The sequence below is a fragment of the Otolemur garnettii genome, unplaced genomic scaffold, assembly GCF_000181295.1.
Source record: "Otolemur garnettii isolate 467f Iridium unplaced genomic scaffold, OtoGar3 scaffold00105, whole genome shotgun sequence".
In the NCBI taxonomy this organism is placed as follows: Eukaryota; Metazoa; Chordata; class Mammalia; order Primates; family Galagidae; genus Otolemur; species Otolemur garnettii.
Window position 1 is genome coordinate 7,443,151 of NW_003852500.1, and position 15,831 is coordinate 7,458,981.

Genomic DNA, 15,831 nt, shown 5'->3' on the forward strand with positions numbered 1-15,831 from the left:
TCGCCTCCATACACCAATGTACATTTTACTCAGCAGTTTCTCCTTCTGTGAATGTGGTTTTATCACCACTGTTATTCCTAAATTGCTGGTCATCTTTCTTTTAGGAACGCAAACAATTCCCTTTACTGCTTGTCTCACACAAGCCTTTTCTACCTTATTTCTGGGGGCAACACTTTTCTTCCTCATGGCTGCCATGTCCTTGGATCGATACCTGGCCATTTGCAAGCCTCTACACTACCCAACCATCATGAATCTGAGGGTTTGTTTCTTTCTAGTTTCCTTCTGCTATGCTTTGTCCTTCCTCATCATCACTGGCCTGGTCATCAAGGTTTCCCAGCTGACCTTCTGTGGCCCCAACGTCATCCCTCATTTCTTCTGTGATCTTGGCTCCTTAATTCATCTCTCCTGTTCTGAAACCAGATCTACTGAAATGTTAGCCTTCAGCCTCACTTCCTTTATCCTGTTTTCAACCTTCAGTATAACCATCATTGCATATAGCAACATAGTAGTCACAATCCTGCGTCTCCCATCAGCCAAAGAGCGGCAGAAAGCTTTCTCCACCTGCTCCTCCCATCTCCTTGTCCTCTCTCTGATGTATGGCAGCTGTGTCTTCATATACGTGAAACCAAACCAAACAGACAGACTGGACTCCAACAGAGAGGCTGCTCTTGTGAACACGGTGGTGACTCCTCTGCTGAACCCAGTCATCTACACTCTGCGCAACAAGCAGGTTCACCAGGCTCTAAGGGATGCTGTGTCTAGACTGAAACTGCAGAAATAGGATCATAAGTCTGTGGAGAGTAAATAGATCTCCTTGGTCATCTAATTCACTTTCCCACCATGGTGGAAATCTTCTCCATGAAATCTCCATAGAAGGTGATCTAGATTATGCTAATATTCAGCTATTATATATTCAGGTATTATCTTATTTTGCAGTTCAATTCCTTTCATTATTTAATAATTCAAATTAGTTCTCTATACTGTGATAAAATTATCTTCCTTAATTTCAACTCATTAGTCTTGTATGGGTTCAATTCAAACAACATTTATGGAGAGCCTAATACACAGAAATCAAATAATATGAAGTGTTTAAGCTAAGAATATTAAAGTTGCTATTGATATTTAATATTTTTCATGATATATTCTTTTCCTTGAACCTTCCAACCCCTAAGAATAGATAGATAGTAAATCCTTTATTACCACTTTATTTATTCAAGGCAATATTTGGAAATTTCATAAAGTCCTAATATAGTAGCCATATGAAGTTAATGGCAATTCCTTAATTGTTTATGTTAACAAATCAATAGTACCCTTACTAATTCCTCTCTCTGAATTCATTGGTTTAGAGATACAAAGTTTTCTCTACCTCAAGATTGTCAATATGGGTGTTTTCACTTTACCATCTTCCAGCTATATCAAAAAATATTGTAAAATATCTTTAATCCTTCCATGAACCATAAACAAAATTAAAAAACTTTTAAATGCATGAAATTTTCCCCTGTAAGTTGCTGTTGTCAAGTCCTAGACCCAATAGTTTGAAGACAGGTATGTGGTTCCAGTATAAAAGTCTGAGCCCATTCTAACAGACATCTTCCCTAACGTGACTTCACGGGTAGAAGCGGCCAGTGTCTTCTGGGTTAAACTAAATTATGGTTGACATTCTATCAAGCAAAAAATAAAGAACTTATATTAGAAATGTTTAAAAGAGAAGTGATTTCATTAATAATAAAAAAAGATTAACATTGAGTCAGTTACTGTTTTTACCAGTTCATTGAACAAGTTCCTTCCTCCAAGGCAGTGTCACTAGATGGAGGTAAATATCTGTCACTCTCAGTCCCCTCATCTGCATGGCATGGTTTGATTTTTAGTGTGTCTCACTTAAGTGCATATTTTCCTTTTGTGCTTGAGAATTAATTGTATTTAAGACATAATCTGATCAGAATTATCTGAGATTTTCAAAGAGTGTTGGATGTTTTATATTTTATGTCTTGGAACAGCTTCACAATAGGCTATTCTGAGGATTGTGGTCTGCTAAGGACAGTCATGTCCATGTCTTTCCTGTTTCCAAAAAAGGAGTTAGGCAGACAATTTATAACCTCATCAAAAGATAGGGAACTCTGGAGAGTAGTGACAACATGCACCTGATCCCTGGATTTCAGAACTCTGATCTGCATCCTAGTAAACTTAGAATTCAGCCGGAAGAAGTGACCATAAAAACTCATAGGGATGAATGAGCACTAATAGCAAGATGGAATTCTGAGCCTACTCCTTAGCCAGTATCCCAGTGAACAAAGTTTGGCTCCCACAGGGTGGAGTTTCTTTCATTTGTTCTAGGAAAAAAATAATAATAACCTCCCTTAAAAAAAATTAAACTACTTAACTTAGGAAAATTGTTGCTTAACATACAGTTTTAAGAAGCAATATGACGATATCCCACATCCCCTTTATCTAGTTTCCTGCAATGTTAACCTCTTGCAAAATAAAATGTAATATCACAGTCAGAATGCTGACCTTGATGAGGTCAAGATCCAGGTCATGGCATCCCTGCAGGGATCCCTCCTGTTAATCTTCTGAGGCCACATCCACTTTTCTCCTGTTGTAGCTGTGCATCTGTTGTCCATTTCTACAATTTTTCCATTTTCAGAAATCTGTATGGCCAGGCACAGAGGCTCATGCCTGTAATCCTCGTACTAAGTGAGGCCAAGGTGGGTTGATAACCTGAGCTCAGGAGCTTGAGAACAGCCTGAACAAGAGTGAAACTCTCTCTCTACTAAAAATAGAAAAACTAGCCAGGCATTGTGGTAGGCACCTAAAGTCAGAGGCTGAGGCAAGAGGATCACTTGAGCCCAAGAGTTTGAAGTTGATGTAACCTATGATGCCACGGCACTCTACCCAGGTAACAGAGTAAGAATCTGTCTCAAGAATGAATGACTAAATCAATAAAAGTATTTATGTGTGTGTGTGTGTAAAATTACATAGAATATAGCCTTGGTATTGGCTTTTATTGGTTTTTTGTTTGTTTGTTTGTTTGTTTTGTTTTGGGTTTTTTTTTTTAATTGAGACAGAGTTTCACTATGTTGCCCTCAGTAGAGTGCCCTGGCATCACATCTCACAGCAACCTCAAACTCTTGGGCTTAAGTAACTCTCTTGCCTCAGCTTCCCAAGTAGCTGGGACTACAGGCCCCTGCCACAATGCCTGGGTAGTTTTTGTTCCAGTTGTCATTTGCTGTTTAGCTGGCCCAGGTGGGGCTTGAACCCACTAGCCTTGGTGCATGTGGCTGTCGCCTTAACCACTCTGCTATGGGCACCGAGCCTGGAATTGGCTTTTTTCACTTAGCATAATTCTCTGGAGAGTCTCCAAGTTGTTGCATGCATCAGTAATTCACTCCTTTTTATTGATGAATATTATTTCATGTTATGTCCATACCCCATTTTACTTAATAATTTACCTGTTGTAGGACCTATAAGGCAATTCCCATAATTTATAGGTAAAGCTTCTCTAAGAATTCCTATATGGGGTATAGTACGAAGTGAAGATTTCACTTCTCTGGGTAAGTGCCTAAGAATACAAATGATGGTTAGTAGTAGCTGCATATTTAGTTTTGGGTGCCTTTACCATTTAACATTCCCACCAGCAATATATGAGGTATGCTTTCTTCTCATTCTCAATAGTATTTAGCATTATTATTTTTGTTTCATTAGAATTAGAAATTAGAAATTAATCATCCACTCTTTATTAAGAAATGTAATATTTTATATGAAATAGTATTCCCTAAACCTCCTAAATTATTATTCTTATTTAATTAAACATTTTATTAAAATTATTATATTCATATAATAGTCATAAGGAATAGAGATATGTATACTTTTCCCATTTTCCACCAATGTTTTGAAAAACTATAGTTTACTATCACAATTAAGATATTGACATTAACACAATCCAGCAATCTTTTTTCAGATTTTCCCAGTTTTACTTATACTTATGTGTGTATGTGACTGTGTTTATATTTGTTTTAATTCTATCCCATGTTTGGGTTCATGTACCACGATAGTCAGGGCACTGCAATTCTAACACTGCAGAGATCCCTCCGGCCCACTATTTATAGCTGCACCTACATCAGCCCCTCCTGCCCCTTATCCTCTCTAACCCAAAGAAAATTACTATTTTGTCCCTCATTTGTAGAGGTTCTCATTTTCAAACTCTTATGCAAATGGAACCATATAATATGAAAACTTTTGAGATTGGTTTTTTAGAAAAGGAACTTCACAGAGAAAAAGGTTTTAATTTTATTGTGGTCCCATTAACGAATACTCCACCCATCACTGATTAAGGATTGCTTCTGGGAATGCCTCCAGCTCTATGCTGAATAGCAGTGGTGACAGTGGACAGAGGGTACAAGGGCTTCTCCAGCACTTCTGGCTTAACTTGTGCGTGACTAAGTGTACTCACTCCCACAGCCAGAAAATAGTGCACTGGCAGAGTTTGCAGGAGTCTGTAGTAAACACCCACAGGTGGCCCGTCAAGGTGAATGCCAAGGCTCCATGGATGGGACACCAGCTGTGTGTTCTACCCACCCATTACACTAAGCAGATTCACTGGCCCACCTTTTAAATCCACCCTGTCCTGGTTCTTATTTTTCAATGGAGTGATTAGCCACACTGATTAAATAGAAAAACAAAAAACACACCAAAAGCCTGACTTACAATAGTAAGAGGCAAGCTATAGTTTGTTGCAGTAACTGGTTCCAACACCACATAAACGTGCAGTTATCATCTCCTTCCACTAGTGTACAGTCTATATTTTCTTCTGCCCTTGGTCAGAATGTCTGTTGGTTTACTTTGCTTTCCCTTTATGGCAACACTGCCTTTGATATTGAAGGGTCTGAGCTCCTGGTTACCATGCCTTTAACAGATCATGGTCATGGATGCTACAATTTAATTTCCAAAATATTACCATGGAAGCACCAAGAGGCATTAGTTTCAGACATGATCTGATCCTATTCTAAATACTCCTAATGAGGTCTAGGTATCTTTGAGGTTTGCTCATAGTCTCTACTGCTGTCTAGTGTCAAGTGATTGACAAGTCATAAGGTCACTGGACCTTCCATTAGGGTCATAGCATGTGAGGTCTCTTCCATCCTGGAGAGACAGGGGAGTAACCATGACATTAGAACACTCAATATATGCTAAGAGAGCTGTGTTGACAGGGAGTCAGTAGACTGAGAGGGTCTCATGTCTTGGTCTATCCTGAGGGATACAACAGACACAAACATGCCTGTGTCTGAACAATTGCTCATCTCTTACGCACTGCCTGCTTCAGCCTTGACCTGACCTAAGGACAACAGGCTGCTCTCTTTCTCACAGACCCCTAAAGCTTTGGTTTGCCCCAAATCTGAGCAGGCACTCGGCTGTAGAACATTCTCTTTTGACACCTCATTCCAAGAAGTGGAAAAGGCCACTCATAGCAGACACATTTCCTGTGGGAGCACCTGATTTAGCCACCTGTTCATTCAGCTTCATCTCTCCTTCCCAACAAAGGTTCTGTTGTGTCTGCTCACTCCTTCTATGAAAGAAAAGCTCCCTTCTGTTTGATTTTGAGACGTTTGTAGATATTGCAATTGGAGCATTCTCCCTGTTGCAATAAATAAATATTGAATAAATCCTGTTCCTACCTATGTCTGGACTTTTTTAAAATTTCAAACTAGTATGAGAATACAAATTTTTAGATTACAATGTTCTCACTTCCAAGGTAAAGTTTAAGTTGTAGAAGAGCCCTTTACCCAAGGGGTGGGCTGAATACCCTTGCATTGTGCACCTTAGGTGAGATCCCGCCAAATGCCCTCCCTCCTTCTTCCAATCACCCTCCCTTCCCTTTCCCTCTGCCTCTTCACTCTTCCCCCTTGCTAGACTATTTTTGTGTTTTATCATTCATATGAGCCTGTAGTTGTTTATATATTGGGTTCGTATTAGTATTGAATACACTGGATTTTTTTCCCGATTCTTGTGATACTTTACTAAGAAGAATGTCTTTCAATCCCATCCAGATAAACATAAATGATATAGTCTTGATCATTTTTTATGGTTGAGTAGTATTCCATGGTATATGTATGCCACAATTTGTTAATCTATTCATGAGCTGATGGGCATTTGGGTTGCTTCCAGGACTTGGTAATTATGAATTGAGCTTAAATAAACATTCTGCAGCAAATGTCTTTGGGGTAAAATGATTTTTGTTCTTCTAGGTAGATACCTAGTAATGGGATTTCAGGATCAAATGAAAGGTGAACTTTTAGTTCTTTGAGAATTCTCCATAGTTCTTTCCATAACCATTGTTAGTTTGCATTCCAACCAGCAGTGTAGAAGTGTTCCCTTCTCTCCACTTCCACACCAGCATCTTCAGTTTGGGGATTTTGTGATGTGGGCTAATCTTACTGGAGTTAGGTGGTATCTCAGAGTGGTTTTGATTTGCATCTCTCTGATGATTAAAGACGATGAGCATTTTTTTTCATGTGTTTATTGGCCATTCGTCTGTCATCTTCAGAGAAGTTTCTGGTCAAGTCTCTTGCCCACATAAAAATAGGGTTGTTTGCTTTCTTCTTGTTGTTTAATTGGAGTTATCTATAGATTATAGTTATCAGGCCTTTGTCAGAGCATAACATGCAAACTCTTTCCCACTCTGTAGGCTGTCTGTTTGCTTTTGTTGTAGTACCCTTAGCTTTACAGAAGATTTTTAGTTTGATCAAATGCCAGTTATTTATTTTTGGTGTTGCTGCAATTGCCAGAGGGTCTTCCTCATAAAGTCTTTTCCCATACCAATATTTTCAAGCTTTTTCTCACTACTCTGTTCTAGAATTTTTATTTATTGTTTTGTGTCTTAAATTTAAATCTTTATTCAGCAAGAATCAATTTTTGTTAATGTTGAGAGACATGGGTTCATTTTCACTCATCTACATGTGGCTAACTAGTTCTCCCAGCACCATTTATTAAATAGGGATTCTTTTCCCCAGTGCATGCTTTTGTTAGATTTGTCAAAGATCAAATGATAATATGTGTCAGAGTTCATCTCTAGATTCTCTATTCTATTCCATAGATATATGTCTCTATTCTTATGTCAGTACCATACTATTTTGATCGATATAGATTTGTAGCATAACCTGAAGTCTGATAGCAAAACCCCTCCAGATTTGTTTTTATTTCTAATAATTGTATTGGCTAATAAGGCTTTTTTTCTGGTTCCGTATGAAATGAAGTACTATTTTTACAAGTTCTTCAAAGTATGACACTGGTGCTTTGATGGGGATTGCATTAAATCTGTAGATTGGTATGGGTAGTACAGGCATTTTAACAATGTTGATTCTTCCCAGGAATGAGCATGGTATGTTCTTCCATTTGTTAATGTCTTTTGCTATTTCTTTTCTCAGGGTTTCATAGTTACCTTTATAAAGATCTTTCACATCCTTTGTTGGATATATTCCCAGGTATTCCATCTTCTTTGGCATTTCTGTAAAAGGAATAGATTCTTTGATTTTATTCTCAATTTGACTGTTGTTGGCATATATAAAGGCTACTGGTTTGTGGATATAGACTTTTTATCCCGAGGTGCTGCTATATTCCTGAATCACTTCTAAGAGCTTTGTAGGTTTCCAGTTATGAGATCATGTCATCCACAAAGAGTCAGAATTTGACTGCTTCTGTCCCCATTTGAATACTCCTGATCTCCTTCTCTTGCCTAATTGCAATGTCTAGGACTTCCAGCTCTATGTTGAATAGCAATGGTGACGATAGACATCAGCCTTGTCTAGTTCTAGATCTGAGTGGAAATGCTTTCACTTTTAGTCCATTCAATATGATATTGGCTGTGGGTTTACTATAGATGGCATCTATCAGTTTAAGGAATGACCCACCTAATCCTATTTTCTTAAATATTCTTGTCATGAAATGATGCTAACTATTATCAAAAGCCTTTTCTGCATCAATTGATAGAATCATAGGGTTTTTGTTATTTATTTTATGTGGTGAATTATATTTATGAATTAATGTATGTTGAACCAATCTTGCATCCCTGGGATAAAACCCTCTTGATCATGGTGTATAACCTTTTTAATATGTTGCTGTATTTTGGTTGCTAAGATCTTATTGAATTTTTTTGCATTGATATTCATTAATGATATCTATAGTTTTCTTTTTTTGTTGGATTCTCTCCTAGTTTTGTGATGAGCATGATATTTGCTTCATAAAACATGTTGGGGAGTCTTCCTTCCTTCTCTATATTTTGGAATAGCTTATGCAATATAGGTAATAGTTCCTCTTTGAAGGTGTGGTAGAATTCTAGTGTGAAACCATCTGGTACAAGGCTTTTCTTTGTTGAGAGACTTCGTATAATTGATGCTATTTCAGTGCTTGATATAGATCTATTCAAAATTTCTAATTCTTTCTGGTTGAGTTTAGGAAGGTGGCATGTTTCCAGGTATTGGTTCATTTCCTCCACATTTTCATATTTCTGGGAATAGAGTTTTTGTAGTGGTCATTGAGGATCTTTTGTATTTCTGATGTATCTGTTGTTATTTCCCCTTTATCATTTCTGACTGAAATTATTAGAGATATTACCTTTCTGTTTCTGATTAGTCTGGCCAAGGGCTTATCAATTTTATTAATCTTTTCAAAGAACCACCTTTTTGTTTCATTGATCTTCTGAACAATTCTTTTGTTTCCAATTTCATTTCATTCTGTTGTAATTTTGGTTATTCCTTTTCTTCTGCTGGGTTTGGGGTTGGATTGTTCTGCCTTTTGCTATTGTTTGAGAAGCTCCATTAGGTTGTTGATTTGCTCTGTTTCTGTTTTCTTGGTGAAGACATCTAAGGCTATAAATTTCCCGCTTAGGACTGCCTTTGCAATATCCCACAGATTTTGATAGTTTGTGGCTTCATTATCATTTTATTCCAAAAATATAATGATTTCCTTCTTAATTTCATCTTTGACCCAGCTGTCATTCAGCATAAGATTTAGTTTCCATGATTTTATTTGAGTACAAAGATTTCTGTTAATGTTGAGTTCAACTTTTATCCCATCATAGCCTGAGAAGATACAAGGAATAATTTCTATTCTTTTGGATTTGTTGAAGTTAGACTTGTTTCCTAAGATCTGATCAATTTTGGAGGATGGGCAAATGAGAAGAATATGTATTCAGTTTTGTTAGGAGGAAGTGTTCTTTATATGTATGTTAAGTCCATTTGTTCTAGGTTCATGTTTAAGTGCATTATTTTTTTGGTTTAGTTTGTCTTTGGAGCATCTGCCCAGTACCGCCAAAGGGGTGTTAGAATCTCCAACTATTATAGTGCAGGAAGATATCATAACTTTCAGATCAATTTAGTTTTATAAATTGCAAACATTCAGGTAGGAGGTATCAATGTTACTTATTGGAATCTCTTCATGTTGTTTTCCTTCACAGATATATAGAATCCATCTTTGTCTTTCTTTATGTTTATTGGTTTAAGTACAATTGTATGTACCAAAGAGATTACAACCCCTGCTTTTTTCTGCTTTCCATTTGCCTGGATTATTATTTTCCATCCCTTCATCCTGAGTTTTGTTTTATCTTTTGAGGTAAGGTGTGTTTCTTAGAGGCAACCAATATGTGGTAAGAGCTTTTGAATCCAGTCAGCCAGCCTATAGAGGAGAATTAAGCAGCTTCTTCAGAGGAGAATTAAAGTCATTCACATTTATTGAGAGAATTGATAGCTATGGTGGAGTTTTGGTCATCTTGTTTTACAGAGGTCTAGAGCTTATTTTTATCTCACACCATTGCTGAGGCTAGGCTTTGTTCTTTAATTTTTCAGTGACTGTGGTGATGGGCCATTGTGCTGGTCATTATGAAGAATGGGTCTGAGTACTTCCTGTAAAGCTGGTCTCATTATGGCAAATTTCCTCAACATATGGATATCAGTAAAGTATTTGATTTCTCCTTCACAAATGAAACTCAGTTTAGCAGGAGATAGGATCCTGGGCTGAAAATTGGTTTCTATAGAAGGTTAAAGGTCTTTGACCATCCTCTTCTGCCTTGAAAAGTTTTGATTAAAATATTGGTGGTTATCCTGATATTTTTCCCTTTTTTATACCTGGTTGCTTTCACAATTTTCTCCTCCATATTAACTTTGACAAAGTTAATTCTAACATGTCTAGGAGATACTTTGTTTGGATTGAGTTTTGCTGTGTTTCTAAAACTATCTGCTATATGGATTTCTGTGTCTCTCACAAGGCTTGGGAAATTCTCCACCATAATATCTTGGAGTAGAGCATCTGTGACTTTAGGACCATCCTCTTCTCCTTCAGGAATCCCTATAATTGATACAGTTGATGTTTTGGAATGATTCAATAACTTTCTTGAGGAATATTCTGTTTTTGTTCTCCTTTTCTCTGCATCTTTGAATACTTGGGATAGTTCTAACATCTTGTCTTCAATTTCTGAAATTCTTTATTCTCCCTGTTCAATTCTATCACTAAGAGTCTTTACTGTTTTGAAGCTCCTCAAATGCCTTTTTCAATTCCTTAAGCTCTGCTATATTTTTCCTCATTATGTCTATACCCTTGGTGACTTTGTCTTTGAATTCATTAATTTCTTGAGATAACTTTTGAACTAATTTTTGGATTTCTATTTCCATCTTTTCCTGCATTCTAATCATCTTATTTTCCATCCATATTATGAATTCTATTTCTGAATTTTCAGTAATTTCTCTGTGGATGGTATTTTCCATTGTATCTCCTTTGTAATCCCTTGGGGGAGTTGATCTGCTCTGATTTTTCATATTGCCAGAGTTCTTCTTCTGGTTCCTCTCCTTGAGTGTTTTCAGATTTTTAAAAAATAGACACTAATTTTAGTTGAAGTTTTTTAGTTGAAATGATAGATTATCCCTGAATATTTGTTGGAGGATAATCTAATTGAGGACCTCTAGGAAACACTGTACTAACCTATTTGGCAATTAAATTTGGCAGAGTGTGGCTGGCTTGAAAGGCCCCAGAAAGTGGAGCTAATCACCCCTTCTCCAATGAGCTGGGGCCTGTGATTATGGCTTCTCCCCTACAGCTTACAAAGATCATTTTCAGGACTTAAATCAGAGATTCTGAGTGCCAGAATGGTGAGATAGCTCAACCTGACTCTATCTTGATGTCAGCCTGCCTTCTACCCAATCCTAAAGAGTCACAATATTTCACTGTAACCTCTGCTGGACAAGGATATAAACAAATATCTGCAGCCCCCTTCCTCCTGTTGAAAATAGCTGGAGGAGAGAAATCCAAAGACAGACACCCACTGAATCCACCCCTCGCTGCTGCAAAACCACCGCTGCTCAGTTTCAGAGGGTCACTATGTGGAGGTCTCTGGCCACGAGTTCCAGACAAACATGCTGAGGCTGAGGTATACCCATCTAAATGAGTTTGGAGGGTCACCAGGTAGGCATCCCTGACAGCCGGTTCCAGTCAAACTAGTCCTAGCAGAGCTAGCTCCACTCACCAAAATGAGTTCAGAGGGTCACCAGATGGCCAGAAAACAGAAATCCACAGGCAGATCTGTCTGAAATATTCCCAGGGGCTAGAGAAGGCTATTTTATAATGGGAAAGGAAGGCAGGAAAATTCACTCTTCTCCCAACAGAAGTTAGAATTGCCAAGCTGCAACTCAGTCACCCACTCATTGCCCTGGCCTCTCAGCAAACTCACTAAACACTCCAACCTCTGAAAGGAGAAGTCTTTCAGGCAACTAGGATAGGGGGAAGAGCGAGCAATGTGCTTGGGATTCCAGAGACAATACCTGGTCACTTTTGTGCCAGGCAAGATGGGGCCTAGACTCAGTGGTAGGATCTCACTGGTGAAGAAGGACTGGGATTTAGCAATTCCCTACTGTGGGGTGAAGTGAGAGGTCCTTTTGTTCCCTGCTCACTCTGGAAAGCCAACCAAGGACTTCCCATTTGAGGGAGGGGTCTCCCTTCCTCTTGGCAATTAGTCAGTCCATACCTCATCTTAGTTGTCTTTCTTCCTCTTTCTTAGCCCTACCTCTAGTCTCAGCAGGGATGATGTTCACCTCTCTTTCTTCTCTGTGTTCAACTTCCCTCCTTCAGCTTCTTGGAGTCCCCGCCAGTCCAATACCTCTCCCTTTGGACAGGAGCTTCTGGGGAAAGCTGCTTCTTGTTGGCCATCTTGACCAAAATCATGGATTTGTTTATATTTGGCATTGTCCATGTGGGCAGGTGAAGGTGAGAATGAACAACTTTTGAAGTTCCAAAGAACAACTCTGACCCATCATTATGGAGAGTTTTAGCCATGTTTCCTGTGTTTGAACTTTATCAGCCAATGCTTCAGTAGAACTCAAATCTTGGCTTCTCTAGATTTTTGAAATCTCCAACTCACACACACAAAAAAGGCTTTGTTATTTCTTCATCTGTTGAGGACATTTTTCAAATATGGAATTTTAAACTGGAAAAAACATAAATGTATCTAAGTTCAAATACTTCCTCCTCATTTTTTTTTTTAGACACAATCTCCTTCTGTCTCCCAGGCTAGAATCCCATGGTGGCAGCTCACAGCAAACTCAATCTCCTGGGATCAAGTAATCTTCAGTGTCCTAAGTAGCTGGGACTACAGGCACCAACCACCACACCCAGATAATTTTTCTATTTTTAGTAGAGATGGGGTTTCACTCTTGCTCAGGCTGGTCTTGAAATCCTGAGCTCATCGATCTCCTGTGTGGGCCTCCCATAGTGGTAGGATTATAGGTGTGAGCCTCACCGTCCCCCTCAAATTGTTGTCAGTCTTGTTCATGTGGTCTTATGCTCCTGAGCTCTGGCTATCAATCGAACTCAGCCTCACAGAGTACTAGGATTACAGGCATGATCCACCATGCCTGCCCATATATATTTATTTCTGAAAATGAAAAAACTGTAGAAATGGACAACAGATGCACAGCTGCAGCAAGAGAAAAGTGAGTGTGGCCATAGAAGGTCAACAGGAGGGATCCCTGCAGGAGCACTGTGTCCTGGATCTAGACCTCATCAAGGTCAGCATTCTGGCTATGATATTTCATTTCATTTTATTTTACTTTGGAAGGGATTAACATTACAGGAAACTGGGTAAGAGGGATGTGGGATCTCTCTATATTGTTCCTTAAAACTGCATGTGAATCAACAATTATCCCAAAATAAATAGTTCAACTTTTTGATAATGACAGTTTATCTTTTTTCATCTTTTAGGTCAAATGTTCAATACCCCACCCTGCAGGAGCCAAGCTTTGTTCACTGGGATACTGGCTAAGGAGTAGGCTCAAAATTCCATCTTGCTCTTAGGGGTAAATCATCCCTATGGGTTTTATTATTATTATTTTATTTTTTGGGACGGAGCCTCAAGCTATCCCCCTGGGTAGAGTGCCATGGCATCACGCTCACAGCAACCTCCAACTCCTGGGCTCAAGCGAGTCTCCTGCCTCAGCCTACCAAGTACCTGGGACCACAGGTGCCTGCCACAATGCCCGGCCATTTTTTGGTTGCAGCTGTCATTGTTGTTTGGCGGGCCTGGGCTGGGGATTCAAACCCGCCACCTTTGGTGTATGTGGCTGGCGCCTTAGCCACTTGAGCCACAGGCACCAAGCCATCCCTATGGGTTCTTATGGTCACTTTTCCAGCTGAATTCTGGGTTCACCAGAATGCAGATCAGAACTGAGACATCCAGAAATGAGGTGCATGTTGTCACCATGTATGCAAGTTCCCTGTCTTTATATAAGATTATAAGTTGTCTGCTTAACTTCTTTTCTGAAGACAGGAGAGAGACAGACATGGCTGTCCTTGGCAGACCACAATCCCTAGAACAGCCTATAGTCAAGCTGTTCCAAGACATAAAATGTAAAACACCAGACACTCTTGGAAAGTCTAAGATCTTTAAGATCAGATTATGCCTTAAATACAATCAATTCTTAAGCTCAAAAGGAAAATATGCACTTAAATCAGACACACTAAAAGTCAAACAACATCATGCAGACAGGGGGGACTGAGAGTGACAGGAACATACTTCCCTCTAGTGCCATTTCCCTGGAGGGAGGAACTCGTTCAATGAATTGGTAAAAACAATAACTGACTCAATGTTAATACTTTTTTATTGTCATTTTATTATTAATGCATTCTTTATACTTTTCTAATATTACTTCCCTTATTTCTTGCTGCACAAAATGTCAACCAGAATTTACTTTGTCCCAGAAGATACTGCCTGCCTGCTTCTTCCCTAGTGTCACATTAGGGAGCACATCTGTTGCTCATGAGGGGAGAATCTGTTACTGAGGCCATCTCCTTTTCTACCACCTAGTGTGTATAGGGCTTGGCTACATCAATTACAAGGGGAAAATGAACACATTTAAAAGTTTTTCATTTTGTTTATGGCTCAGGAGAGGATTAAAAACACCTTTATCAATAATATTTAACATAGCTAAAAGAAATTAAAGTGAAAGAAGACACCTTGACAACCTGAAGGTACACAATGCTATTTATATCTCTAAACCAAAACATTCAGAGAAAGAACTTAGAAAGTGTTCTACTGAGTTATTTACATAAAAAAATTAGTGACTTGGCACTAACTTTTATTAAATACCATTTTAGGACTTTATGGAATTTTTAAGTATTGCTTTGAGTAATAAAGTGGTAATAAAAGAGTTACTATCTATTCTTAGGGATTGGAAGGTTCAAGGAAAAGAATATATCATGAAAAATATTAACTATCATTAGCAACTTTAATATTCTTAGCTTAAACACTTCATGTTATTTCATTTTTATATATTAGGGTTTCATAAATGTTTTTTGAATTTAATCCATATAAAACCAATGAGTTGAAATCAAGGAACATAATTTTATCATAATACAAAGAACTAATTTGATTTATCAAATAATGAGAGGAATTGAACTGCAAAATAAGATAATACCTGAATATATAATAGCTGAATATTAGCATAATCTAGATCACCTTCTATGGAGATTTCATGGAGAAGATTTCCACCATGGTGGGAAAGTGAATTAGATGACCAAGAAGATCTATTTACTCTCCACAGACTTATAATCCTATTTCTGCAGTTTCACTCTAGACACAGCATCCCTTAGAGCCTGGTGAACCTGCTTGTTGCGCAGAGTGTAGATGACTGGGTTCAGCAGAGGAGTCACCACCGTGTTCACAAGAGCAGCCTCTCTGTTGGAGTCCAGTCTGTCTGTTTGGTTTGGTTTCACGTATATGAAGACACAGCTGCCATACATCAGAGAGAGGACAAGGAGATGGGAGGAGCAGGTGGAGAAAGCTTTCTGCCGCTCTTTGGCTGATGGGAGACGCAGGATTGTGACTACTATGTTGCTATACACAATAACAGTTATACTGAAGGATGAAAACAGGATAAAAGAAATGAGGATGAAGGCCAACATTTCAATAGATCTGGTTTCAGAACAGGAGAGATGAATTAAGGAGCCAAGATCACAGAAGAAATGAGGGATGACATTGGGGCCACAGAAGGACAGCTGGGAAACCTTGATAACCAGACCAGTGATGATGAGGAAGGACAAAGCATAGCAGAAGAAAACTAGAAAGAAACAAACCCTCAGATTCATGATGGTCGGGTAGTGTAGAGGCTTGCAAATGGCCAGGTATCGATCCAAGGACATGGCAGCCATGAGGAAGAAAAGTGTTGCCCCCAGAAATAAGGTAAAAAAGGCTTGTGTGAGACAAGCAGTAAAGGGAATTGTTTGCCTTCCTAAAAGAAAGATGACCAGCAATTTAGGAATAACAGTGGTGATAAAACCACATTCACAGAAGGAGAAACT

The 15,831-nt window shown here is 38.6% G+C and overlaps 2 protein-coding genes across 2 annotated transcripts in view; one reads left to right on the forward strand and one right to left on the reverse strand.

Annotated features, from left to right (window-relative positions):
- LOC100948125 (olfactory receptor 6C74-like) overlaps positions 1-781 on the forward strand; it is a 3,650-nt gene extending 2,869 nt beyond the window's left edge. Inside the window, exon 3 of the mRNA XM_012809399.1 lies at positions 6-781. Within this exon, the coding sequence (XP_012664853.1) occupies positions 6-781 (776 nt within the window). The remainder of the gene's footprint in view (positions 1-5) is intronic.
- A 14,303-nt stretch (positions 782-15,084) lies between these two features.
- LOC100948441 (olfactory receptor 6C74-like) overlaps positions 15,085-15,831 on the reverse strand; it is a 912-nt gene continuing 165 nt past the window's right edge. The window contains exon 1 of the mRNA XM_023517169.1: positions 15,085-15,831. This exon is cut by the window's right edge and continues 165 nt beyond it. Coding sequence (XP_023372937.1) covers positions 15,085-15,831 — 747 coding nt within the window.